The 24023-nt window shown below is 52.1% G+C and overlaps 1 protein-coding gene across 7 annotated transcripts in view; it reads right to left on the minus strand.

Moving 5' to 3' along the window:
• Nucleotides 1–9521: 9521 nt before the first annotated feature.
• PAX5 (paired box 5) overlaps nt 9522–24023 on the minus strand; it is a 135093-nt gene continuing 120591 nt past the window's right edge. For all 7 annotated transcript variants that reach the window (XM_075019476.1, XM_075019475.1, XM_075019472.1 and 4 more), the window contains 2 exons: nt 18165–18251; nt 9522–9598 (listed from right to left, as the gene is read on the minus strand). In XM_075019476.1, coding sequence (XP_074875577.1) covers nt 9522–9598; nt 18165–18251 — 164 coding nt within the window. The remainder of the gene's footprint in view (nt 9599–18164; nt 18252–24023) is intronic.

Raw genomic sequence — 24023 nt, forward strand, 5'->3', positions numbered from 1 at the left:
CAAAATCTATTACAATACAGAGACGTTTCTTTGCTTAACCAAGGGTCTTCATTTCCTATTCATTAAAAGTTTAAATGACAATTCCCGGGCATCTTAAACAATGGCCATTTGTATGGAGGCTTGAGCTAAAACCGTATTTGCATCCTTGAAGGGCATTCTCACTGAACGAAGCGGTATGGGGCCTCGCACCTGGAGAGACAGGAAGATCCCGCGCCTCTCACCGCAATTTTGTCAGGTCTAATCCCACTGTTCTGCTGCCAGCAGGCTGACGTGGCATTTCACATCCAGACGTGGGAGGGCTTAATGAGGAACGGGCACTGCCTGCCTGCTGCAGGACAGACGATTTGCTCCTCTCTTAACCTAGCACGGCTGAAAGGCAGCAGAAGTACAAAAAGTACAAAAAACAGAGCCAGGAACGGCAATCCCTGCCGCTAGCACCTTGTTGCAAGGAGAGGACAGCCCCAACGCGGCTCCTGGTGTCACCACTTGACAGTTCTCCTGCAAAGTCCCTTTGCTGCAGTGCTGTGAATCTCCCCCAAAAGCTGCGCGGGTATCGGCACATGCTCTGGGAGGGGAAAGCGGTTGGGTTCATCCACCCCCCCCCCCTTCATGCCAATGAGCGTGGTCTCCGACCACCAGACCCACTTCTGGGGGTCTTGCTGCCCGGGAGGTGAGCCGTCCATTTCGATGCAGTGGGCTCTGAAGGGGTGAGGGGTTTCCTTCCTACCCAGAAGATGTCACCACCAGCAGACATTGCCTACAAGAAGTTGAGTTTTCCAGAGCTCGGAGGGCGGCACAGCGGATTCCTTCCCCCTCCGGTGACACGGGGTTGCTCAGGGCACCCGTGCCTTCATGGGGACCGGAGGATGGCAAACGCCAGCCTGCAGCGACGAGGTGGGCAGTGGTGCTGGGAGGTGTCCCTTCATTCCGCACCGGGTGTGGGACATGAAGGGCTGTTCCTAAAAGCCGTGCTTTTCGGAGAGCTGCGAGCTGAGCATGGTGCGTGGAGAACGGCTGGTGACCGACAGCAGGAGAGGAGCATGTGGGCAAAGGGAAACACATTGAGTTGAAAAAGATGTGCAGCCTGGATGGACAAGCGGTGCTGGATGAACCTGGCAATTACAGAAAACTGATTGTTGAGCACTTGTTCTTCTTAAGTCCGCTCCAGGACACTGCAGGCTCAAGTGCAGGAACACCCACTCCACTCTGAAATAGTATTGCATGAAAAGCATCCCTGCTTTGTGCTGCCAGAGCAGAGAGTGCGGGCTTCTCCTGAAAGTGAAGCCTGCTGGGGGTCGAGTAAATACTGGATGCAAGTTCACTAAATTCTGCCTCTCTCTGCCTATTTTCTGTGATTAGACTGTGATTTTATTTATCTAGAATTATTTGCTGAATTATGGAAAGTTCTGTGAGTTCTGTTTCTCAGGTTTAAGACTGAAATGTATGGTATTGGGACACAAATAAAATGGCATTGCACCCATTCTCCTGAGCTCCCTGGAGGACTTTAACTGTCAGAATTTTTATTAATGCTTATTGTAAGGAGTACACTGCTGTGGTGGGTTTAACATGGCCAGCAGCTCGGCATCCACCTAGCCGCTTGCTCACTCCCCCCACGACAGGATGGGGGAGAGAATAGGAAGAGCAAAAGCGAGAAGACTCATGGGTCAAGATAAAGACAGTTTACTAAGTGAAGGACAGGGGAAAACAAAACCAGAAACAAGTGATGCAAAGGCAACCGCTCACGACGTCCTACAAGTAGACTGATGGTGCCTCACCAGTCCCTGAGCAACAGCTGCTTTGGAAAACCTCCCTGCCCCCACTTTATTGTTGAACACAACGCTGTATGGTACGGATATCTCTTTGGTCAGTTGGGGTCTGCTGTCCCAGCTGTGTCCCCCACCAGCCTCTTCTGTACGAGCCTGCTCTGTGAGAGAGAAGCAGAGAAAGCCTTGATGCTGTGCAAGCCTGCTCAGCAAGAGCTAAATATTGGTGTGTTATCAACACTGTTTTAGCCACAAACCCAGAGCACAGCACCATACCGGCTGCTATGAAGAAAATTAACTCCATCCCAGCCAGACCTGGTACAAACATCATTAGTAAAACACTAGGAATTCAGAAAGGGTGAGGGCAGAAGTTCTGAACACATTCACCATTATTTGCTTAACGTTAAGTTAAAATCTGCAATACCTCAGTTGCTAGAATACTGTTAAAATTAAAACAGAGAATACAGGAGCTCAGTCCAAACATGCTCACATCAAATCAAATGGGCATTCCCCTACCACTGTTTCACAAACTCAGTGCTTGGGTGTTTGGGATACTGCAGCAGCACTGGCCAGCACAAGCAGGACACGTGTGATGATGATCCAAGTAATTACTCACAACTCAAGGCTACACAAGAGTTTTGGCTCTGGTCATGCAGATCAGACAGCAGTCCCAAGAACATGCATGCACTTGGAGGAGCACCGAGCTGCTGCCATGAGATGGCAGATGGAGACAAAGGTGAGCTTGAAGAAACATCAGCAGTACCACAAATAAACCCCCACGTATGCCTATGCATCCAAATGTAGATGCACTTACATGTAACTCACAGAGAATAAATAATTAATCAGTTATTAGCTACAGCTTTTTTTAATAAGAGGTTTTTTATGGTAGCAGTAGTTAGCGAAATTAATCCCGCAGCGAGTGGCACATACATGTGGGTATGTGCATTCGGGATGGACTCCAGAGCAGGGGGAAGAGAGCTCGCCCACTCTCCAGCGCCCACTGCCTCCCTGCCTGGATGCAAACCCTGACTCTGCCAGTGGCCAGCGGTGACAGGGGCAGAATTTGGGCTCTTCCCTTCTATCTCACAGCGGACAAGAGATTTTTGCTTGGAAGGAGATGACAGCTGAGGCGAAAATCGCCGCGCTTGGGAGTCCCCTTCGCTTCTGCCCGCACAGCCAGAGGACACCCTCTCCCAGGGCGGAGGGGCTGGGCAGCAGGGCTGCTCCAAAGGCTGCGTGCTTTTTTCACGAGGGCCCCCAGAATCCCATTTCAAATGCAACCAGCTGGTATTTTTTTCCCAAGGCATTCAGGACATAAGGTGAAAACAAGAGTGAAAGCAGGCCTTTTGAACTTAAAAAAATTACTTTTATTTTAGGAACCAATAAAATTATGGTAAATATTTACAAATAATTATCTCACATAAAGGTTACATAAAACCAAATGTCCACAAGTAACAGTCACTCTCATGAAAAGACACACAGATATTGAACTACGCCAATCTTATTGCATGTTTCTTCAACTAATCTAAAAATAAAAAGTGTTGCAGTCAACCATTTAACTTAGAATAAAATCACAAATTTCAGTATTGACAAGAAAAAGAATTGAAAAAACCAAATAAATGAAAAAAAACCTTCAAACGGCCCCTCCCTTTGACCCATGCCTTAGCACCCCCACTCCCCAGCCCACCTCCCTTTTTGCTCCCCAAAACAAAACCCCAAACAAAAACCCCAAAATAATGTTCGACATCTTTGGCAAATTGGCACTGCTGTAATTACATTCAAATATTATAACACACAAAAGCAACACACAGCACTAAGGAAAAAACACCAAGATTTCAAGTCTGTTCTTTTCCTACTAGAAAAAAAGAATACAAAACATACACATTTTAAGAAGCATTTTTTCATCTGTTTTGCAACAGATGTTATCCCCTACTTTCAAAGGCAATTCAACAGTTATTTTTACGAGTTTTTTTTTTTGTAAGTTATGTTTTTGTTTGTATGTATTTTTCAAGGGGAGGAGGCTTTTATTTCCCTCCCTCTCTTTTTCTTATTCCTCTCTTTTTTAAGAAGTAAGCTTCAATGCAGGCATTGCAGACTTTGGTGGATACAATAGATATGTATTTCTTTGATGCTAGAAGTCCCTAATACAAAGTAGTTTGTCTCTAAGAAAAAAAAAAAAGCCCGTTCTTTTTTTTTCTTGGAAAGGAATTCCATTTGCAATGAAATGAGTTTCTGTAATTTCAGAATGTACAAAGGCCACTAGAAAGTGAAAAACCAGGACAAGGTTTCTTCCTACACGAGGCTGAGTGAAGCGAGAGGCAGGTCTAAATGCCCGCAGGCCATTTTCCTGTCCCACTTCAACAGGGCAGAGCAGGAGACCCTGGACACGGGGGGTCCAGCCCGGTGGTGGCCAGGGCTATCGCAGGACTCGGGACCAACCCCCAGGGTCTGAGAAACTCAAGTGTGCCTACGCGTACGCGCACGTGTGCGCGTCCATCCCTACACGCGTGTGCATCCATCCCTACACGCGTGCGCATCCATCCCTACACGTGTGAGCGTCCATCCCTACACGTGTGCGTGTCCATCCCCACACGTGTGCGCATCCATCCCTACACACGTGTGCGTCCTCCCTACACGTCTGCCCGTCCACGCCGCGCTGCCGCAGCCGTCTCCCACAAAGCCCCTTCGTTCTTGCTCCTGCCCCGGAGCTCTTCTGCCACGTCAGCCCTCTCGCAAGCGCTAACGAGCAGAGGACAAAGCCGGAGCTGACACCTACGCCAGCCGCGACGCCGAAGCGAGCAATCCCGGCACCCGGCCCCTCTCTTCGGCGTGCTTTTCACTCAGCGTTTGCACGTCAAGTCTCATGAGCTCCACCAGAAAAGCGACGCTAACCGGTTTAGACCCTTTCAGATCTTTTTCGTTTCTCATGCTACGGAAAATGCATACCCGCGACAGGGGTGGGTTTCGGTCTGAGGGACACCAACAGGGCTCCCCAGCCGGCATCCCCAGCCTTGCACCGGCAGCGAGCGCTCTGCCTCCGGCGTGGAGCGGTGGTGGCCGCGGCTCAGGACGTGCGCCCAGCACCCGTGTCGGTGCAAGATGCCCGACCCGGCTCTGCCCTGATAACGCCCATACAGGACCATCGCCTGCGCGCTCAGCGAGATGCTGCAGGGCACGTTACCCAAGAGCTGTTGGCCCTCTAACGTCACTTTCTCAGTGAATCTAGAAGAAAAAGCAGGTTTTCCCAGCGTTTGCTGGGACAGAGTCACAGGGTGGGTCAGCTTGATGCTGTGCTACCTGTCGTGGCCGTGGCCTCACACGTGCTGGTGGCACACACACACACACACGCAGGAAAGTGCACAGCATCGGGGGGGGACACTCGGTCGCAGCCGTGTAGCCGCCAGCGGCAGACGCACGAGTTTTAACTTCACTATGGGCCACGGCTCTTAGAAGCTATAGGTACTCGTGGCTGGAAATAACCGACACCGTAACGTGGCTTCCTCTCTCCTCTGTGCCGAAGGACGTGCGGAATAGGTAAATTAAAGAAAGTAGGAAAAGGAATACAACCCCATCAGTTAAGACCAGGCACAGCAGAGCATTTATCGACAGCAAGCGGCTACCGGCACCCGGCGCAGCGAGCCCACCGTGCTGCCCTCGCACCGCAGCTCCGAGAGGACTCGGCCACAGGGATCCAAGGAGGGGTGACGGGTACCCCATCATTCATTATTGTGAGCTCCACGGACCAAACCTCCACGGTCAGGAAGGCTTTCTTCCAAAAGCCACCTCTCAGCCTGTTTCTTTTTCCTATTCTTCCTTTTTTTCCTTTTCCCGGTGCTGCTGCTTCCCGCGCTGTCTCCTTCCCCAGTGCCTCAAACTCTGAGGCTGCCCCGACGCCTGCAGTCCCAGCGTGGATCAGAGCACTGCTTGGACGTCTCTGCATCTCTGAATCAACACACACTCTCTGGCCCCGTGCTCCCAGAGCCTGGAACATTCTTCTGATTTGACAGCGAACAAACAAAGCTTTCGGTCTGCGGATCTGGTCCTGAGACATCCTGAGCTCTCCAGTTAGTGGAGCTGCTTAACGATAAAGCCTCCGTAATTGAACCTTTGGACACAGATGCTAAATAAACTCAGTGCCCACAGCATTTTACATCTTCTTTACAGTCGCACTCTCACAGCATTTGACTGAACAAGTCAGTTCATGTCACCCTGGCTCACGGCCTCTGTTGATTTAGTCTTACAGCAGCGTTTTCCCTGTCCATCTCTCAGATTTCACTCCTCAGCCTGCACTGGATGAATTTACCGCTGGAGCGCATACTACTGGAAAACCCTCCATCTAGCCAAGCGTATTATGGAGTTTAGTGCTGAAACTGCCTAAAGGCACTTCATGGGGCTGATTTCTGCAAGGGTCTAGTATTGATACACCGTGCTACGGGGCGTCCCACCTGAGCAAACGGTAGGCAGGGCACCCCAAACCCCCACGCTGGTCTTGCTCTCTCCCCTCCTTGCAGCCCCAAGGGGTCATTTGCTTCCAGCTTCCCCCTCACCCAGTGACTCCCCACGAAATGGAGTGGCCGTGGAGGAGGGGGCAGCAGCAGGCAACTCTCCGCCACCCCCAGAGGACCGACCACCTTTTGCCAGCGGTGCCTTTCAAAGATGCTCCCGGAGAAGGAGGATTCCCCCAGTGAAGACTACAGATAGGAATTCCAGGCTTCCTGCGGAAACCAGTTTGTAAATCCCAGGTAAAATATTCTCGAGAACAGAAAGTACTGTCAAGAAGTGTCTTTTCCAGGAGTACAATGTGCATGCTCAGTGGGCCAACTCTTTTCAGCCTTTCTTGCCGGGAAGCAGTCCCAGCAGACGTGAGTGAGCCATGGCTGCCACGTTTTTGGGAGGCGGGCCAGGCACAGGCTCCCACCTTGCCCATGCAAGGGTGGGAATTTGGGGTTTCCCCTCCACGGCTCTGACCAGGACCTATATGCTGCCCATGCACCAGCACCGTCCCTGCCTGCACCCCCGGCCGGCAGGATGGAGCCCACCACTGTGCCCAGCAGGGTTGCTCTGGCCAACGACTGCCCTCAGCGAGTCCCGATGAAACCATAGGGCCAGCCAGGTCTGAGGACCTCGCACCTCTTCATCCAGCGGCATCCATGCATCCTTCAGGGGAAATATTCCCCCTTCCCCGCAGCCCAACTACAAGCGCCACCGTCCTGAGCATGCTAACATCTGCTGAAGTCTTGTGTTTGGTCTTCTCAATGTTATCTGAAATAGCATACATCACACAAGCCATGCCACTGAGGAAACAAATAAAAGAAACGTGTTTGCAATGCAGTATGCGGAGTGGGTAAAGGACCTGCATGCTGTCGACAGGAGCTGCTGTTCCCTCACTGGGCAGACAAAAACACTCCTTTTAGCCCAGCCTGGTCAGCAAGCAGGTGGTGTCTCTGTAGCCGATGTAGCTCAGTCCACCTCTGCTCTGGAGCCATCACCTGCACCCTCACCACCTGCAGTGAAACCTTCATTTCTTTTCTCTTCAACCAAGGCACTGGACGGCCTCGTCCCTTCCCGAGCTCACAGAGAAGGTGTGTGGGCTCAGGGTGCAGACAACGCACACCCCTCGGCTAGGGGCTCACGTGAAGTCCCCGTACGACCAGCATCCAGCAACAGAAATGCCCTTTGCAGCTTTGTCACCAGGGTGCAAGCAATCATGGGGTGCTCAGAAAGGGACGACACCGAAGCAATGCTTCATAAGGTTCCCTGTGTAAATTGTCCGTGCTGTTATCTGTCTTCAGTTAAAAACGGGTGTGTATCAGCTACTAATTGCTGAAAAATGAAAAGCAGGACTTTTCTCACTGGTAAGTTTGTCACAAAACTTAATTCTGGATTAGGGACGCAGTTTGAAGGACTCTGGCCAAGATCCCTGACGGGCTCTGTGAGCATCTCACTGAAATGTCATTGAGCCGGTAGGACCTGGGTGCCTCCATGGCTTTTGAGGATCTGAACACATCTGCCCTGGAAACTTGGAAGTGATGGCTGCTTTTCCATAGCGTGAGAAGATGCCACTGGAGTTGGAGAGGGAGCTTCTCAACGGGTCAACAGACATGCAGCATAAACAACGAGGTGGGGAGGGAGGAGAGAGAAGAGTGTTAACTCAGGAGCTGCCATTTCTGAGAAATGCTTGTACAGCTGGAAGCAAGTATTTGTACTTGAATGTTCATCCACAGGAACGCATCTCAGGTTCAACACCAACAACCCTTCTTCAGCCTTGGGTCGCACACAGGCAAGCATGAACAGGAGCCCCTCTGCAGAGCCGGTGCTGCTCTGAGTGGATGAGGATGGTCAGGTTGGGATTAAGGAGGCTATGGCCAGATCTTCACCTCACCAGGACCAGGGAGCTTCTCCACTGCCCTCAGGCAGAGGGGATGGGGTCATGCCCGTCATCCATACGTGACTGAGGCTGGCTGCCCCTCGGCCTGGGGCAGGGGGAGGCTGGAAGGAGAAATCAGCAGTTGTCCCGGCTCCATGAAGCGGCAGCGATTGGTGTCGTCGCTTAGCGGGTTGTTTGTAGCCACTCTCCCCTCTTCATTAGCCCCAGGAAGCTGCATGCATGTCTGGACTATGGCGGCTTGAATTTGAAATGCCTTCACTGAAATGCACAGACCCCCAAAATGAGCGCCTTCCACTCCGGTTTGCCTCGGAAAGCACATGTGGCCACCCCCATGCTCGGTATGCCCCGCTCAATACGTCCGTTTAACAAAAATCATTACCGTGGTATTTTTCTCCCCCTTCCTCTCAGGGCGTTCATAATTGGGTTTTAGCACACAACCTATTGAAATGTACATAAGGTGTCAACTATTATTTAGGAATTCCTTCTTGGATGCTGCTTAGCTTGAAACCAGAGAATTTGTTTCAGTGCTCATTATGATGACAAATGAACATAAATGAATATTAAGCAGTAAAATGTCACAAAACTGCCCATGTCTTTCAGTTGCTCCTGTGTTTGATACCAGCATATAACATGATCACACACAACTGTCAGATAGGATGCTCTATACAGAAATGACATCAGCCCGAAATATAGCCACAAGGAGTGTTAACCTGGTTCAAAGTTGCTTAAAGCTTACTGAATTCTTTGAATCAGTGCACCAGTTTCAAAACACATTTTCAGATGTGTTTTGAGTTCACATTTGTACAATGTTGCTGCTTATGCTTAAGCCACTCTTATAGTAATACAAACAAGCAAGTATTTACAGTGGTGCTTGTGTAAAATCGAGCAGACTGATTTTTTTCTTTGCCACCAAAAAAAAAAAAAAAAAAAAAAAAAAAAAAAAAAAGGAAAATTGCCTTGAGTCTCACAGCCTGTTTCAGTGTGCAGCAAGAGGAAGCTGCCCCAAGGGGGGCTGCTCACACCTCTTCCTTATCCCCAGATACAGCCGTGGCACCCACAGGCGATTAAAGCAGTAGCCAGCCGGCTGCAAAATACACGAAGCTACTGCGCGCGTTTGATCACACAGAGCGTCAGGAGAACCGCTTCCTCCCGTTTCTTTGTTTGATTTGAGACCCAGTCAACGCGACCAGACTTAAGAACACAACAATAATCAGTTCACCAAGCTTAAAGAGCAAAATTTCGGTTAGCGTGTGCCTACTAGGTACTTCCTCCTTCCCTTGCGGTGTGGCTGGCGTGGTTGCGGCAAGGTGGCTCGGCGCGGTTGTTGCAGGCGGTGCATGCAGGCGTCGCCGGTGCCTTGGGCTCCGGCGTCAGTGGCGGTCGTAGGCAGCGGCGGCCGCTGGCGGGGCTGCCCCACGGGCTGCAGCGCTGTAGTAGTACGGGGAGCCTGCGAGAGAAGGGGCAACCGTGAAGAAGACAAAGGTGGAAAGGTGCCAGCTCGCGGCGCGCCGGCGCGGGCGGCGGAGAGCTCTCCAGCCGGAGCTCAGGCTCACGGCAAGAGAGGCCGGCTAATTAGAATAAAAACCGCGTTCGTGCATTCTGCGTGAGAACGGGGCTATCGCTGCTTTGCATTTCTGCCGGCCGTAGCGCACCTGGTTCCCCTCCTCCACTCAAAACATTAGTTTCATTTACTTCACCAAAAGAGTGGATTACTTTTCAGAATGGAAGGACAAAATGTTCCAGCCCCAACACAATACCACACTCTGACTTCTCTGATTTATTTTTTCCCCTCCTTTTGGGAGGAGGAGGAGGAGGTTGAACCCCAAAGCATTCAACACACTTCACTCGACTCAACAATTCCCCCTCTTCTCAAACTACCTCTATCAGGGAATAACCCCCTGGATTTTGCTTAGCTCTGGCAGTGACCTTGGAGCTCCAGAGAGAAACACCAAGTTTGTGCAACCAGATCTGCTTCAGGATCACAACACTGCGCTGGCCTCTGCCTGGCCAGGGAAGGTCCTTTGGCATCAAATACATTTGCTGAAGGGAGAAATGGTCTTCAGAAAATACTGGTGACTTTCACTTGGCAACAAATTTGAACTCCAAAAGCAGTTTACAACTACCTCCAGCAAATAATGCCTCATCCAACGAAGTATGTGATACTCCATATCACAGCTTTTGAAATGTACACTTAAGCCTCAAACTGATCAAATTGATGGTCTATTTTTTGACTGAGTACATGTGTTACACACCTGAATGAACTATGCAGGCAAGGCTTAAAGCTTTGCAGATCGATGAATGCTGAGGCACTCATCTACCAAGACAAGGCCTGAAAAATATTGGCAATGACTTTCCTGCCTTGCAGGGCTAAGTGCTGGTAGATTGGGTGATCACCACAGGACCACCTAGAGGCTGGACCATTTGCTTGGATGAAGGAGAGTCTTTGACTTCAGATGCATCCAGAGAGACACCAATCCGTCCAGACAGCACCAGCTATTAAATACCTTCCAAGTGCACCGGAGAGGAAACCAACTCTGATTTGGTGTAACAAAAGAGTCGGGCAAAAAAAATTTCAAGGCGCTACCAGTTTGGTCTCCAAGTGGCCAGCAGTTTCACATGCATGAGGTGCAGGGCATGCTGCAGTGTGGAAGAAGCCCCTTGGAAGGACTCGCACTTGGACACGTGCGTCTGAGACCCCCAGGCAGCTTTGGACGAGCGACGAAGAGCCAACGTGAAGAACAGCTCTGGAGCAGGGTGGGCTGTGGGGTCTGGTCTCACAAGTGACCCCATCCAAGAGCTGCCATCCATCCTGAACTCCCTGCCTTTACCCTACTTGGGACAGCAGCCCAGCAGACGCCATCAAGGGTCTTCACGGCTGGGGACGTGACTTGTCACAGAAAGGGTAACTTCTGCAGCTTCAGTGAGGCAGAGGAGCGGGCCAGGAGAAGGTGGTGCCACCAGAACTCAGTGGGGCTCAGCAAAGCATCCATGGCAGCAAAGCCAAAGGTGCAGTTTCGGCCGCTCGCTTCCCACCCCAGACTCCAGCAAACCTCGCTCCAGCAGGTCCAATGGCTGCTCATCGCCTGGGCACGGGCTGAGCATGGCAGTGCCCTGGCTGTTCCACCACCACGGGCCCGGCACATCTTCTGGAGGAGGAAGGAGAACCCAGCTGGCATGCGCTGTGCTGCTGGTCGCCTGCTCTCTGCTGAGCCAAGGAACCTCCACCTGGGAGGATGGAGAACCTCCTGGCCTCCCCTCCTCTTCCACAGCCTCCGCTGAAGACTTTGCTGTTCACCCCAAAATGACCTGAGTGATTACTCGAGGGCTGCTGGTTCAAGAGCCCAAGCGCAGAGTGAGAATCGAGTCACCAGCCTTACAGGGAAGCCCACAGACGTTTACTGTTAACCATCAGTCCAAGGTGGAGGTATAATTGCAACGTGGAGGGCTTACTCCACCTTTCTCTCCAAACTGGCCTTGGTGAGCTGCCTGGAGAGGTTTCCAGGGCTGGTGAAATAAGCCATGCTGCCCAAGAGGACATTCCAAGGAGACAGCCCCACCAACCGAAACACCTCCTGAAAGGATGGGCTCTTCCACCCTACCTCGCTGTTGTGGATCCACCAGGATCCATCTCACAGGCAAGCCCACCTGTTTCTTCTAGGCTGCTTTCGTCCTGAGCGCCACATCAGGAAATCAGCGCAGGCTTCATCGTCAGCCTCCTGCCTCTCCTTTCCAAGGGAGCACAAGCCAACACGTCTGAAAAACAGAGCTCAGCCAACATCTGCAATTGCACGGTACGTGCAATGCGCTCCTTGGCACAGTGATGGAGAATAAACTTCTTTCTCGTGATCAGAGTCCTACCACAGCATGTGATGCTCTGCTGCTACAGCCCCAATGGGTCAGAAACAACGGGGTTTGGCTATGGGAACGTGGCATCTGCATCAGTCATTGCTGCGGCAGCACGGGAGCTTGTCGGCGGCAGGGGTCCGCATTGTCCTCAGCACCACCCTCAGCACCCCAGATATCCCAACTTAAATATCATGTAAATCCACTGCAAAGGGCTGGGCTAAAGATGATAAACCAAGCTTCAGGACTGTGGTCCCAGCTGTCTAGCAGGGTAGTCTTTACCATACACAAGAGTAATTCAAGCCAGTCAGTGAAATCACTGGCCAGGCTAAGCAGCATTATTTGCAAAAATGTTTGCAGAACTTTTAGGCAGGAGCCCATCTCACCTAGGTTTATTGACCAAAAGGTAAGTATTTTAAGCCATAATCAACGGAGGCAAAGCAGATCCCTTCAGAGGGTCATCATTGCATTTACACTTGCATAAGTGCAGAGCTGACAGCCTTGCGTTATCTGCTGAGGGCACCACAACCGCTGTCCTGGGCTGGATGGATGCTCCTCTTCCAGATAACTGATATCAGGTTAACAAGCCCCAGTCTCAGGAACCATATCTCATGGAGAAGAATACTGGAAAGATTCACAAGGACAGCGAACGCTGTTCTCAGGGGTAGCTTAAACTAAACTGCTGTATATTGTGTATGCCAGCCAAACACAAGCAATTAAAAACACGGGAGCCTTCCCTGGCCAAATGAGGCAGTCTTGAAGGAGCAAAGGCAAACTGAACAGCTCACCAGACTTCGAAATGTGCATGCCCTGTCTAGCTGGTGTTTTGGGGACGTTCTCTGTAGCCAGTGAACTGGGGGCCGCACTCTTGGGGGTGCTGAATTTGTCCATCCATGTCCCTTCACGGCCACTCCTGCTGTCCGGGAGTCCTCGGGGATCATCTCCCGCTGTGGGGCAGGCAGCCCCTTGGGGCAAAACACCTCGCAGGCCCGCGCAGAGCTGGGTGGAATTGCTGTCCTCACGCACTGCAGCACCAGGAGGTCGATGGGGAGCAGTGGGTGGTGGTGCCCAGCTCCCAGGTGTGACCACCAGTGGAGACCCTGGTCCCTGCCAGCACCAGCACCGGCCACAGCAGCTCAGCTCAGGCAGAGGGATGGAAAATCCAGGGAAGGGATCCAGCGGCACCAAACAATTTCACCCTGATCTACGGAGCAACGCGTGGGTCCCACTGGAGCCAGATGCAGCGCTTCCCAAAGTCTGGGGGTAAAGGGGGTCTTTTTGGGGTCAGGTCCTTCACTCTCGCCCTCCCTCTTCTTCCACCGCTGTTCTGACTCAGTGCAGCTACCAAAGCCTAATATTTCTCTCATGCTTTCCAAAAGCCTTACACTTCCCTCAAGTTTGATTTTTCCAATTTGCCTTTCAGCAGCGAAATCAAAAAAGCTTGTATTTAAAGTGAAAAATGAAAATATCACATCACAAAGCATTCACTCTTCCTCCCTGTCACCGTGCCCCCATCCAGAACAGACTTGTCTGTCCTTCTGTCGTTTTTGCTTTCTAATTCATACTACCATCAATTTATTTCTTGACACAGTCATTTCTGGCACCTACTTGTTCTCAAATCTTTTCACAGAAGCCCACAGAAGAACTGAATCTAATCCTAATTCACCGTCTCCAAGCCCTGCCCTTGCACAACACCATGCCAGCACCGGTAGCCGCAGCACGGCAACGGTGCAGGTAAACCCTCCGAACCAGCGCGCAGGGACCGCGTCCGGGTGGGAGCGGGGACACCGCGTCAAACGAAACCTGCCGCGAGCAGCGCCAAGCCGGATGCGACGAGCAAAAACGGTAAAGAAGTTATTGCAACAAGCCAGCACGAAATTGAATCGTTTCTCTTCATTAGACGGCGTTGCTGTTATCCGCTCCCAGCGCGCGCGCGTTGAACTGACTCTAGGCTGGCGCGTGCCAGGACGCGCTGACAGTGATGGACCGAGCCCCAGGCGCGCACGTGCTTGCTTCCGCGTGTGCTCGTGCGTGTGCATCCCTGTACTGTACCAACTGCAGGTCATTCACAGCACAGCGGGGGGGGAAAAAAAAATAATGAAAAAAAGATGCCCTTTTCTCCACCTCCTCTTCTGGCTTTGAGATGGGGACGCCTGCTAGAGCCACCGAGCCAGATGCCACAGGAATAGCCAGGGTTTGCATCCTCTTGCCAGCATATCCCTCTGGGAAAACTCAGGGTCTGTCCTCACTCCGACCACAGTCGGGGCAGGACTGAGCCACCCCACGCAGCAAAAGCTGTCATGCCTCTGCCATGGAGCTCAGTGTGGGTGCCACCGGGGCTGAAGACAGGATGGGAGAGCAAGAAGATGCCACAGATCTTCATCATCATCATCTCTTCTGCTCCTAATTCTGTTGACCACTCCGGAGGGCTGCAGCTCGGTTGTCTCCCCTTCCACAAGACCTATGGGGCACGGCATTTGGGACTGCCCCAGAGAGGAGGGAGCGTGGTCACCCGTTTGCATCAGTTCCCACGCCAGCTGGGGCAGACATGGGTGGGTTGCCCGGTGCAGAGGAGTGGAGAGCACCAGAGCAAGGGCAGAGCAGGCACAGGGGTGATGGGGAGCAGCCAGTCCTCTGCTGATCACCATCACCTGCGGACCAAGAGCATGGTCCTGCCTTCCCATGGAGACCCTGGCTCATTCCTCTCAGTGCTGCTCCACACTCACAGGACAAGGACCAGGGACTAATGACCAAAGCCTTTTCACTGTTCTCACCTCTTTCTGTTCCTATTCTCTTTAATTCCCCGCAAAATAATTTTTCATCCCAAGTATTCTTTATTCCTGCCACTTGCAAATCACAGCATCTCTCCTCTTAGCTCCTCTTTCACAGGTCTCAGCCTGGTGTGATTGCTGCAGTGCAATTCTTCCTTGCCAGTACAGGGAATTAATTGAACGTAGGTGCTGTTAAGTGCTTACAGTATTACACTTTCATCTCAGTGAAGGGAGCGGGACTTAGTAAAACAAACTGTGTCAGGCCATGTACCAGTCCTGATTAATTTTGTCAAGGTTTCTGCTTTGAGGCTGATACTGCCAGCGCTCGCTCTCAGGAGAGAATTACTAAACGCACTCACGTATACTCCTGAGAAGAGTGGAAGCATCCTGGATATAGTTTAAATTGACCTCCTCTCCACTGTGGGTGCTCAGGCTCATCACACAGAGCCTTCTCGGTGTGCAAGGAGACTTGGAGCAGGATTTTAAGGCTCTGCCACGGATTCCTCCTTGTCCCGAATTGCCAGTGGGGTTAGCGCGCACCTAGGGAGAAGGGAGCGCAAAACCAGGCTCCAAGGGACAAAGGCAGAGCTGTGGATAAGCAGGATCTCTGCAGGGAACAAGAGACCGTCCAGTGTCTCTTGGAGCACCAGCTCCCTGCCCTTGCCCTCCAGCGCTGTGTACCACAGGCACGAAGGCTGGGCTTCCCCACCTCGGTGTTGGGTCACGGACCTTTGCAAATGCCCTATGCCATACGATGTTGACTTCTAATAAGTGCCTTTCCAAACCGAACACCATTTTGCTTTTGGGGCTTTTCTGACAGAGAGGCTTGAAATGAAAGGGAATCCAAAGGTTCGGCTCACTGAGACCTCAGTGCCCAGCTCCTACATGGTGCCCATGGGGCATTCGAGCAGCACAGGGAGGTACAGGCTACACCCGCTCTCAACCAGCTCCGCAATTCCTGCAGCAATGACGGGAACAGAGCAGAACAGGTATTTTAAAACTACCAGAGGTCAGACAAGGGGATTCCCCATCCAGGCAAGTCCAGCACTTCCCGTTTTGTGATGAGGCTGAACTGGAATGGTAAGTTCATCCTTAGGACTTGCTGCAGAGCAAAAATTCCAATTTCTTATTCTTTTTCATGCATCAAAACCTCCAGCCTCATACCTCCAAATCAGTGTGTGATTGCACACTCAAAGCAATATAAAGTTATCTTTGCAGTGACTGAGTCTGTGTTTACTGGAACATAAGATTTTGAAAATACCAAAACAAAGTACTTTGAAGAGGATAAAAACCAAGGAAGCCGAGATTATACATTTTAACAACTCCCACTAGCAAAAAATGCCAGCATAGTTGTCATTATACTGTGAAACATTTCCATTTCAATAAAGCTGCAGTTTCTGAAGGAAAATGGTAGCATCCAAATCTTTTTGTCCTTGCCTCATTTAAACACATGTTCATAGCATGCTGCTGAGTCAGTGCTGCTGTAGAAATCCTCGCCAGCCTGAGACACGAGCCTTGCCGCAGGGAGCACGCCATCCTTTCATACGGCACACCTCCAACACAGTCAAAGATGAAGCGGAATTTGCCCCCAAAATGTATCATCCGAAAAGGAAACAAGAAAAAGAGGAAGAACAGTGAAAAAAGGGAGTGACACAGGCAAAAGATGTCCTGGCAGCAAGCAGCTGGCTCCCGACCAGCCTCTGTTTTAAAGTCTTCTTCTGAGCCAGACCTGCCTATCTCCACCGGTTTTGGGGCACCATGGGGACGTACCCTGCCCTGCACCCCGGCCAGCACGCTCGGAGCATATACGAGCCCATCCTCCCAAACGAAGAGCCAAGGAGGTCGTGGGCACAACCTGCTGCTGCCAGGCTGGAAGGGCCACGATCAAACCCTGAGGAGCAGCATGGAGCTCCAGGATGGCTTTCAGCGTGGATCCGGACCGGCTCCGGTGCGGCTCTGGTGTGTATGTCCTCCCCTGTGGAGGTGCGCACCCACAGTGAGCAGCCCAGGAGCCTCACCAAAACCCCTCTCTCCATGGCACAGGGCAGGGTTGGGGCTGGGTTTTTAATTTATTTTTAATACCATGCCAGTTTCTTTACTGGTTTGCAAGCAAAATTTGAAAAGCCACCCAAAACCTGGCTTCCCAGGCCTGTCCATGCAGCAGACCTTTGCTAAAGCAGCTCTCCTGCTTCCGAAGGAGTTGGAAAATTAGAAATGAAGAAAGCACGGCGCACGCTCTTCCCCCTGACTACAGCAGCTTCCCCACACGGCCAAGCCAAAATCCCGCAGGCACTGCCGGCTGTGGCCATGGAAACTGCGGGTTTAAGCGCAGGGACTCCCCTGGCTTTGTGCAGCTATGCCCATCCATATTAGCTGGAGATCTGTCCGCTGATTTATGATGGAAGCGCTAACAAACCCTTAAATGTGGCACGGCAAATAGCAGCATTATACCAGCACCATGGCATGAGAGGCAGAGGCTGTCTATTGCTCCCCGAGGATTTGTTTAAGGACAAGAACCATGATGAATACAGCCTGGGTGGCTCAATTACATGGGGACTCAATTACTTAAAACAAAGAAACTGGATGAAAAAAGTATGACAAAAATTCAAAATTATTTCGCTGCTGGAGGTCACATATAACAGCCCTGTCATCCATAAATCTGGAAATCTCTAAGGCATGCTACTCCTGTGTTGAGAGATGACAATTAATTGGTATTTTACTTACCTCATCCATGCAAATTATGCAGGGAAAAATTCTAATTACTGCATGCTACATGTATATAAGGTCAAAGTGGGCCAGCTTTTGACAGTGGTGTAAAATGGATTATGTTTATCCTTCACATGAGGGCCATGATCCTGCATGAGCTACGGGGCTCCTGCCCCCCACCGCTTGTAGGGACCGTGCTGGTGTCAGTGAGGCTGCGCGGGCACAGCGGTCCCTTGCAGAGAAGGGATGGATCGGGCAAACGCAGAACTGGGAGCAAACGCAATGCAAGGTTGGGGAGAAATGCAAAGTCCTTTAACAAGCAAGAAACAACAGCTTGCAAAACGATGGGGCTCACATGCGGCCATAGCACCCCAAGTTTTGTCTGAACAGGATTCCTTACCCCCAAAAAAATGGGGATTCTGCCTTCCGACAACACCTCTTGTCTCTGGAAGGATTTTATGGGGCAGGAACAGGAAGACAACAAGTTTGGGCAGGGGGTTCTTGCTGGTGAAGGGAACCAAGATCATTTGTGCGCCCCATTGGAGACCTGCAGTCCCGCACGGGGACCGAGCACGGGGACTCAGGACCATGCCAGGACACGCATCCTGCCCACCCCAGCAGTGGACGATCGCTGCCGGACTGCAAACAAGGCACAGCTTGCACTGAGTCCCCGAGGTGGGGATGGCAACTTACCCAAGAGTCCAGGGTTGGGAAACCTCCAGGAGTCGTTGTACGTTGAATATTGTGGGTGGCTGTATGGGCTCCCAGAAAACTCGCTCCCTAAGTTAAAAAGAAAAAAGACAAAAAAAAAAAAGATCATTTGATTTGAGACTGCAGTTACTGTTGGGGGGGAAAGGAGGTGTTCAGTGCGTGCTGTGCTCCAGTGACGGCCTTAGTAAAAGCACTGCTGGCCACCCTCTTTGAGGAAGGGTAATATGGGTGGGCTTATTATTAAATAAATGGGTGCAGCCATCTTTTACATGTTCTTTTCATGCTGTGGCCCAGGCCTGCTGAGCTGGTGGGATTTTCTCAGGCAGCCCATGCTGGCAGAGCAAGACAGCAAGGAGGGATGGAGAGGACTCTGGGACACACTAATGGGGCTGGCCCTTGCCCCTATGGTCCTACAGCACTCAGGGCAAGAAACACAATATGAGGATGGGGCTGCTTAGACAGGCTCTCTGCTGGCAGGAGAAGATGAACCAGCTAATCTTCTAGACACTGGGTACCCTTCCAGGCTCTCCGGGAGAACATGGTCTTGGTCCCAGACGTCCATCCGTCACTGCAACCCAAGGAGAGGGATGCTAGCATCAGTTTCAGATGGCTTTGAAACCCTCCAGACAAAGGCACAAAAAAGGCTCAACGAGTTACTGCTATTTACCTCCTCACCAGCTCCCGCTTCCCCCATCTGTTTGCTCTCTTCACATGTCACCTCCTGTTTCATACTTCAGCTGCAAGCTCTTCAGGACAGAGCCTTGCACCATGGGACTCTGACCCTGGGCAGGGCACCCGGCTCCGCCACCGTGCAAATACCAACACTGCTGTGGGTTTATTCGGAAATTTTCCACGAATGACAGTTTCCTGCTCTCCTCCTCAGTTCCTCCTCTCCTTCTCCCTCTCCCATACACAAATATATGCACACACAACACAGCACGGCAGGAGAAAGAGTAGTTTCCTACGGCAAGAGGAGAGGGCTGCCAGGCTGCAGCAGCAGATGCTCACCACGACCTTCGCCTGTTCTGGTCCTCGGCGCTGGTGTAGCCCCCCCGCCCCGTACCCAGGGGATGCTGCCTTTACCCCAGCTGAGCAGCAGACCCCTGACACCACGTCTCCAGCTCCCCGGGCTCAGCACCCCTGGCCCCATGACCCACAGACCTGCCCAGGGAACCACGTCTGGGTCCCCTGGCCCATGAGTGGTCTCCTCGCTCAGGACATAGTTTAGGCAAGTTGCTGACCCACTGGCCCCAGAGGAGAGGGGATGATGCTCTGGTGACCAGCAGGGTCGTGCCGCCAGCCACAGTGGGCTGCGATAGCTGTGTGGTCCTGGCAGCCGCTGTGGCCGCCTGCAAAGGTATTTTCTGCCAATACAGAAGTAACACAGGTTGGTGTCAAAATATAGAGTCAGGTCCAGGGTAGCCTGGTCTCCACATGATGCTGCTTCAGTAAAAACGGCCTGCCTCTCAGCCTACACCAAAGGATGCCAGTAAACACGCTGAATGTGCTGACAGCAAGAGCTGCCCATCACTGGTCCGCTCCAGGGGGTCTCCATTAAAACCCCTTCCCTGTTTCTCACAGCCCTTCAGACCCATAGGACTGCACCCACCAGCCTCGACCTGCTCTTTCCCCCACCGACCAAGCACCCACGGACAAGGCAACGAGACGAGGTCTGAAGCCAGCAGCAGCAAGCGCTCCCACGCTCCGCATGCCTTGCTGTGTTGACCACATTTCTTCACAAGCCCAGAGCAGGTTTTCATTACTGCCTCTAAGGAATGGCATTAATTCACCACGAGCCATGGAAAACGGAGCTGTTTCCAAACCTTTCTTCCTGGTGAAGTACATCACATCGACATTTCCTCTCTGCTCCCTATCCTTAGGGATGATAGATGACTTCAGTACCTGAAGGTTACCTCTGTCACAGTGCTCACTCTAAAAGAGTGAGGCATGGTGAGGACGGCAAAGCCAGAAGAGATGTCAGGAGCCACCCAAGGTGCCAGGGCCACTGGCAAAGGCATCCCCATTGCCTTCTGCCAGCCAGGGAGCAAGCTCCCTCCTGCAGGACACAGCAGCTCCTGTTGGTCCCTTCTTCTGCCTCCTCACTACCGCAGCCGAGGCTGTCTGCTCAGCCAGAGCCCTCCCTGCTTGCCTCCTGTTCCCAAAGCCCCTCAGTTTCCAGCAAGCCTCTGACCCAGCTCTGCCCTAACGGCGTTCACCCAAGCCTGCAAAGCACGTGGGCAGCAAACTGGCTGGTAACTTCACGGGTGAGTGATAGGAACTTTCCCAGTCCTTGAAGGCTCATGGCCAGGTCCTCCTTCCAGTGTGTGCTGCACAGAAGTCCCTGCATCTCGTGGGTGCCTCTTTTGTGGGGAGAGGCTCGCCCACCACCTTCACCCGTAGCTTCATTTCTCCCTTTCCCCAGGGCAGCAAGAAATGTAGATTTAGCCCTGTTGTAGTTGCACACAACAGTTGTGCTGCCTGACCAAGACGACGCGCAAAAGCCAAAGGGAGCGAGCATCGCTGCCACATCCTCCTCTGGAGCTGCGCAGTGCACGGACAGAGGGACGAGGTGGTCAGGACAGCGGGACAGACCCTGATCCCCACGGCGGGCTGTTCGCACAGGGTGTGCAGAGAAGCCTCCCCAGCTCCTCCATGCACCAGTAGCACCCCAGGCTTCAAACAAAGCCCTTGGTGGTCTGCCGCACGCCTGCGAGAGCTGCGCCCTGAGGGAGGGCACGTGCACCCATCCGAGGGCAGGACAACCCCTCATTTTCAGCTGTCCCACCGCTCTCCCTCCCTCCCTTCCGCACCCGCCGCTCCCCTCTCCCATCCTCCTGAGGCTGCACAGACCCGGTCCGTCCCGCACCAACGCCGTGCACGCCGCTGAGCAGGCGGCAGCGCTTTCTAAATGCTCATCAGCGCTGCAGCAGGGCTGCGGGTGGGAACGGGCTGACATTTCATTGTTTCATCCTCTCCTGCCTTGCTCTCCTCCCCCACCATCCCCACTGCCCTCCTCCCCACACTCACACACAGACACACATCGTGGACCCTCTCTGGGGGATGCTCCGGTGCCTGTCAGGCTGAGGCTTCCAATTCTCTGTTTTTTATGCCTCAGTGGTCAGGGTGTCAAGCTCCTGCAGTACAGACCAGCCAGGAGCTCGAGGAGTCACTGAGCACCATCAGCTCAGTGACAGTATTGCTTGCTTCTTAACATACTCTGCATATCCATCAGCCTTGCAGGGGAAAAAAAAAAAAAAAGAGAGAGAGAGAAGGGGGGCAGGAAGGAAAATGAGAGAAAAGGAATACAAGAGACGGGAGGGGAAAAGGAGAAGTGGGGGAGAAAGTCTCAAGCCCTGCTACTACCATCACAGCACTTGGGCAGACAAATGGTCCAGCCATAAGTGAAACTAAGCTAGATGAATGAACGCTGCATGAATGCCTCGTGGTTTCCACCAGATATTCCAAGGTCCATCAGCTACACTTCTTGACAGCACTGCTTAGCGGCCAGCCCTCGCCCCATTCAAAAACACAACGAATCAGCCACCCGGGGACGCGCACACATGCAGCGTGTTGCACATGTGTGCACGGTGCCTGCCCGCGCCGCGAGGAAAGGGTGGCCATCGGACCTATCCCTCCTTCATGTGAAATGGTAAGCCCCCTCCTTAATAATTCTCGCATCGCCGAGACACAAAGACACCAAACCAAGGGCTTCTGCCAGAGTTAGCACCACCTCTCGCTGCAGACCTGACTCCACGCTACCACGATGCTTTATGCAGCTGTAGCCCAAGAGGGGTCAGACCCTTCCGTCACCCCCAGAGGGGAAGGTGCAGGGGAGGAGGGAAGAAGGATTCCCAGGAACACTGCTGCTACAAGGCAGCAGCAAGCCCTGGGGGATGCACCTCACCCTGAGACGGCGGGACAGAGGCACAGTCCCCTTGCCCGTGGAGCAAACAGAGTCTGATGGTGGCGGATCGACCCTCTACTGCAGGCAAAACGGCGTTATCCGTTCTGCAGCACTGCCTTGTCCGTTCTGCGGCGTTTTCTCTGGGGATTATCATCTCATGTTTACCAGTCTGTTTGGTTTTAAGGTAAGCCTCCTGCAAGTTTCCTTTCTGGTGTGCAGAGAAACTGAAAAGTGTGAGCTTAAAAATCTCAAGAACCTAGAGATGAAGAAAGAGATTTCATGGTGTCTTTCGAACTGCCAAGGCTTTAGACAACTGCCCCTGCAGACGATGCAGGTACCTCTGTGCACCGGTGCTGGACTCGGGGCAGGAGGGTGCTGAAAACCTTCCTCCCCTGCTGAAAGGCAGAGGCATGGGGCAGATGCTCAAAGCAGGTCCAGCTTTGACATAGGCCATGTCCAGCCAAGGTGTTGAAATCTCCCAGGATGGAGAAAGCCTGACCATCACTGCACTACTGCAGTTCACCCCGCAGAGCACCCGGCTGTGGTCCCATTAGGTAGCACAGCAGTAATGAATGTGTCCTTTAGCCTTGTCTTTTTAGGACCGTGCGGCACTTGCTTGAAACCAGCAGCCCAGTCAAACGCGGAACACGCTTGTTACCCGGCTGCTGGTACTTTTGGACTGAAAAGCGAAATTTGAACAAATACTCAACAAAGAAGTTTTATACGTCACTTCCAAGTTCAACACGTTGCTGCTGTCCCTAGAACCACAGAAGACCCCATGAATCAGAAGCTCCAGAGGCAGAACAGCTCAGCCAGAGCCGGCTATGTGAAGGCGGACACATGTTTGGACACTTTTCACTGCGTTTTCTCAGGTATCAGGTTTTTGAATACACATTTGGGACGGGGAGAAGGCATCTGGACCACAGGAGCGAATGCTTGTATCCGTACGATGGCTGCAGGTAATACAACGTGCAGATGACGCAATGTGCAGGTGATACAGCACGCCCTCCTCCCTGCGACCACCATACCACAGCTCCCGGCAAGTGCCGGCAAGAGCCGCTGGCACCCGATGGGGAGAGTGACCACAACCCCACGGCTGTGCCATCCTTCCTGCTGGACTTGTCCCAGCCACTCTTCTTCTCCACCAGTCCCCATTAGATGGGTCTTTTTGCTATCCAAGCTCTGGGTTTAGGACAGTGTCTTATTTAGCCCGTCTATCTGGCAGAAAATTAAAACAAGGCAGGAGAAACGTTGTTCAATAAATGCAACTGCGTAAGGGTCAAGAACAGAAGGTTGTGGGACAAATATTAGTCTGGCCAAGAACAGCAACACCTTGCCCTTTCCTCACTGGGGTCCTGGGTAAGTTTAAAAACATTCTGCTGTACTTGTACCTAAGTTGGTCTCCTGCAGATGAACCCCTCTTCCCTTCCAGCCCGACCTCCCGGCGGGGGCTAGAGGTGCCTCTACCTTTCCCTTGTGGCAAAGGACCTTACTGTAACTTTTTAAAATTAACATTCTCATGACTTTTATTTGTTTTCAATCGTTTTCTTTTGTGGAAGTAATCACATGGATCATAAATTTCTTCAGTGAATTCCAATAACAATCATTACCCTGGTAGCTAAGATATGCTTGACTGCATGGGGAACAGGGCTAAACACCACACAAACAAACCCAAGCAGCTGGCATATCGCCGACTAACGCTGGGAGACAGCAGCTACCCAAATGCCGCCTTGAACTCTATTACACAAAAATCACGCGTGCAACAGGGTCAGGCATCACCTGGGCTGGAGGCAGATATGAACCAAAGGACAGCAGGAGAAGTCGCTTCTCACTGTTTGCCAGCATCGCCCGAGAGATCGCTTCATGATCTAGCAGCCCTGGGCAGCATCCCACATAAACTCAGAGTGACAAACAAGTGTGAGAGACCTGAGAAAAAG

Source organism: Buteo buteo, chromosome Z (genome assembly GCF_964188355.1).
Source record: "Buteo buteo chromosome Z, bButBut1.hap1.1, whole genome shotgun sequence".
Taxonomy (NCBI): domain Eukaryota; kingdom Metazoa; phylum Chordata; class Aves; order Accipitriformes; family Accipitridae; genus Buteo; species Buteo buteo.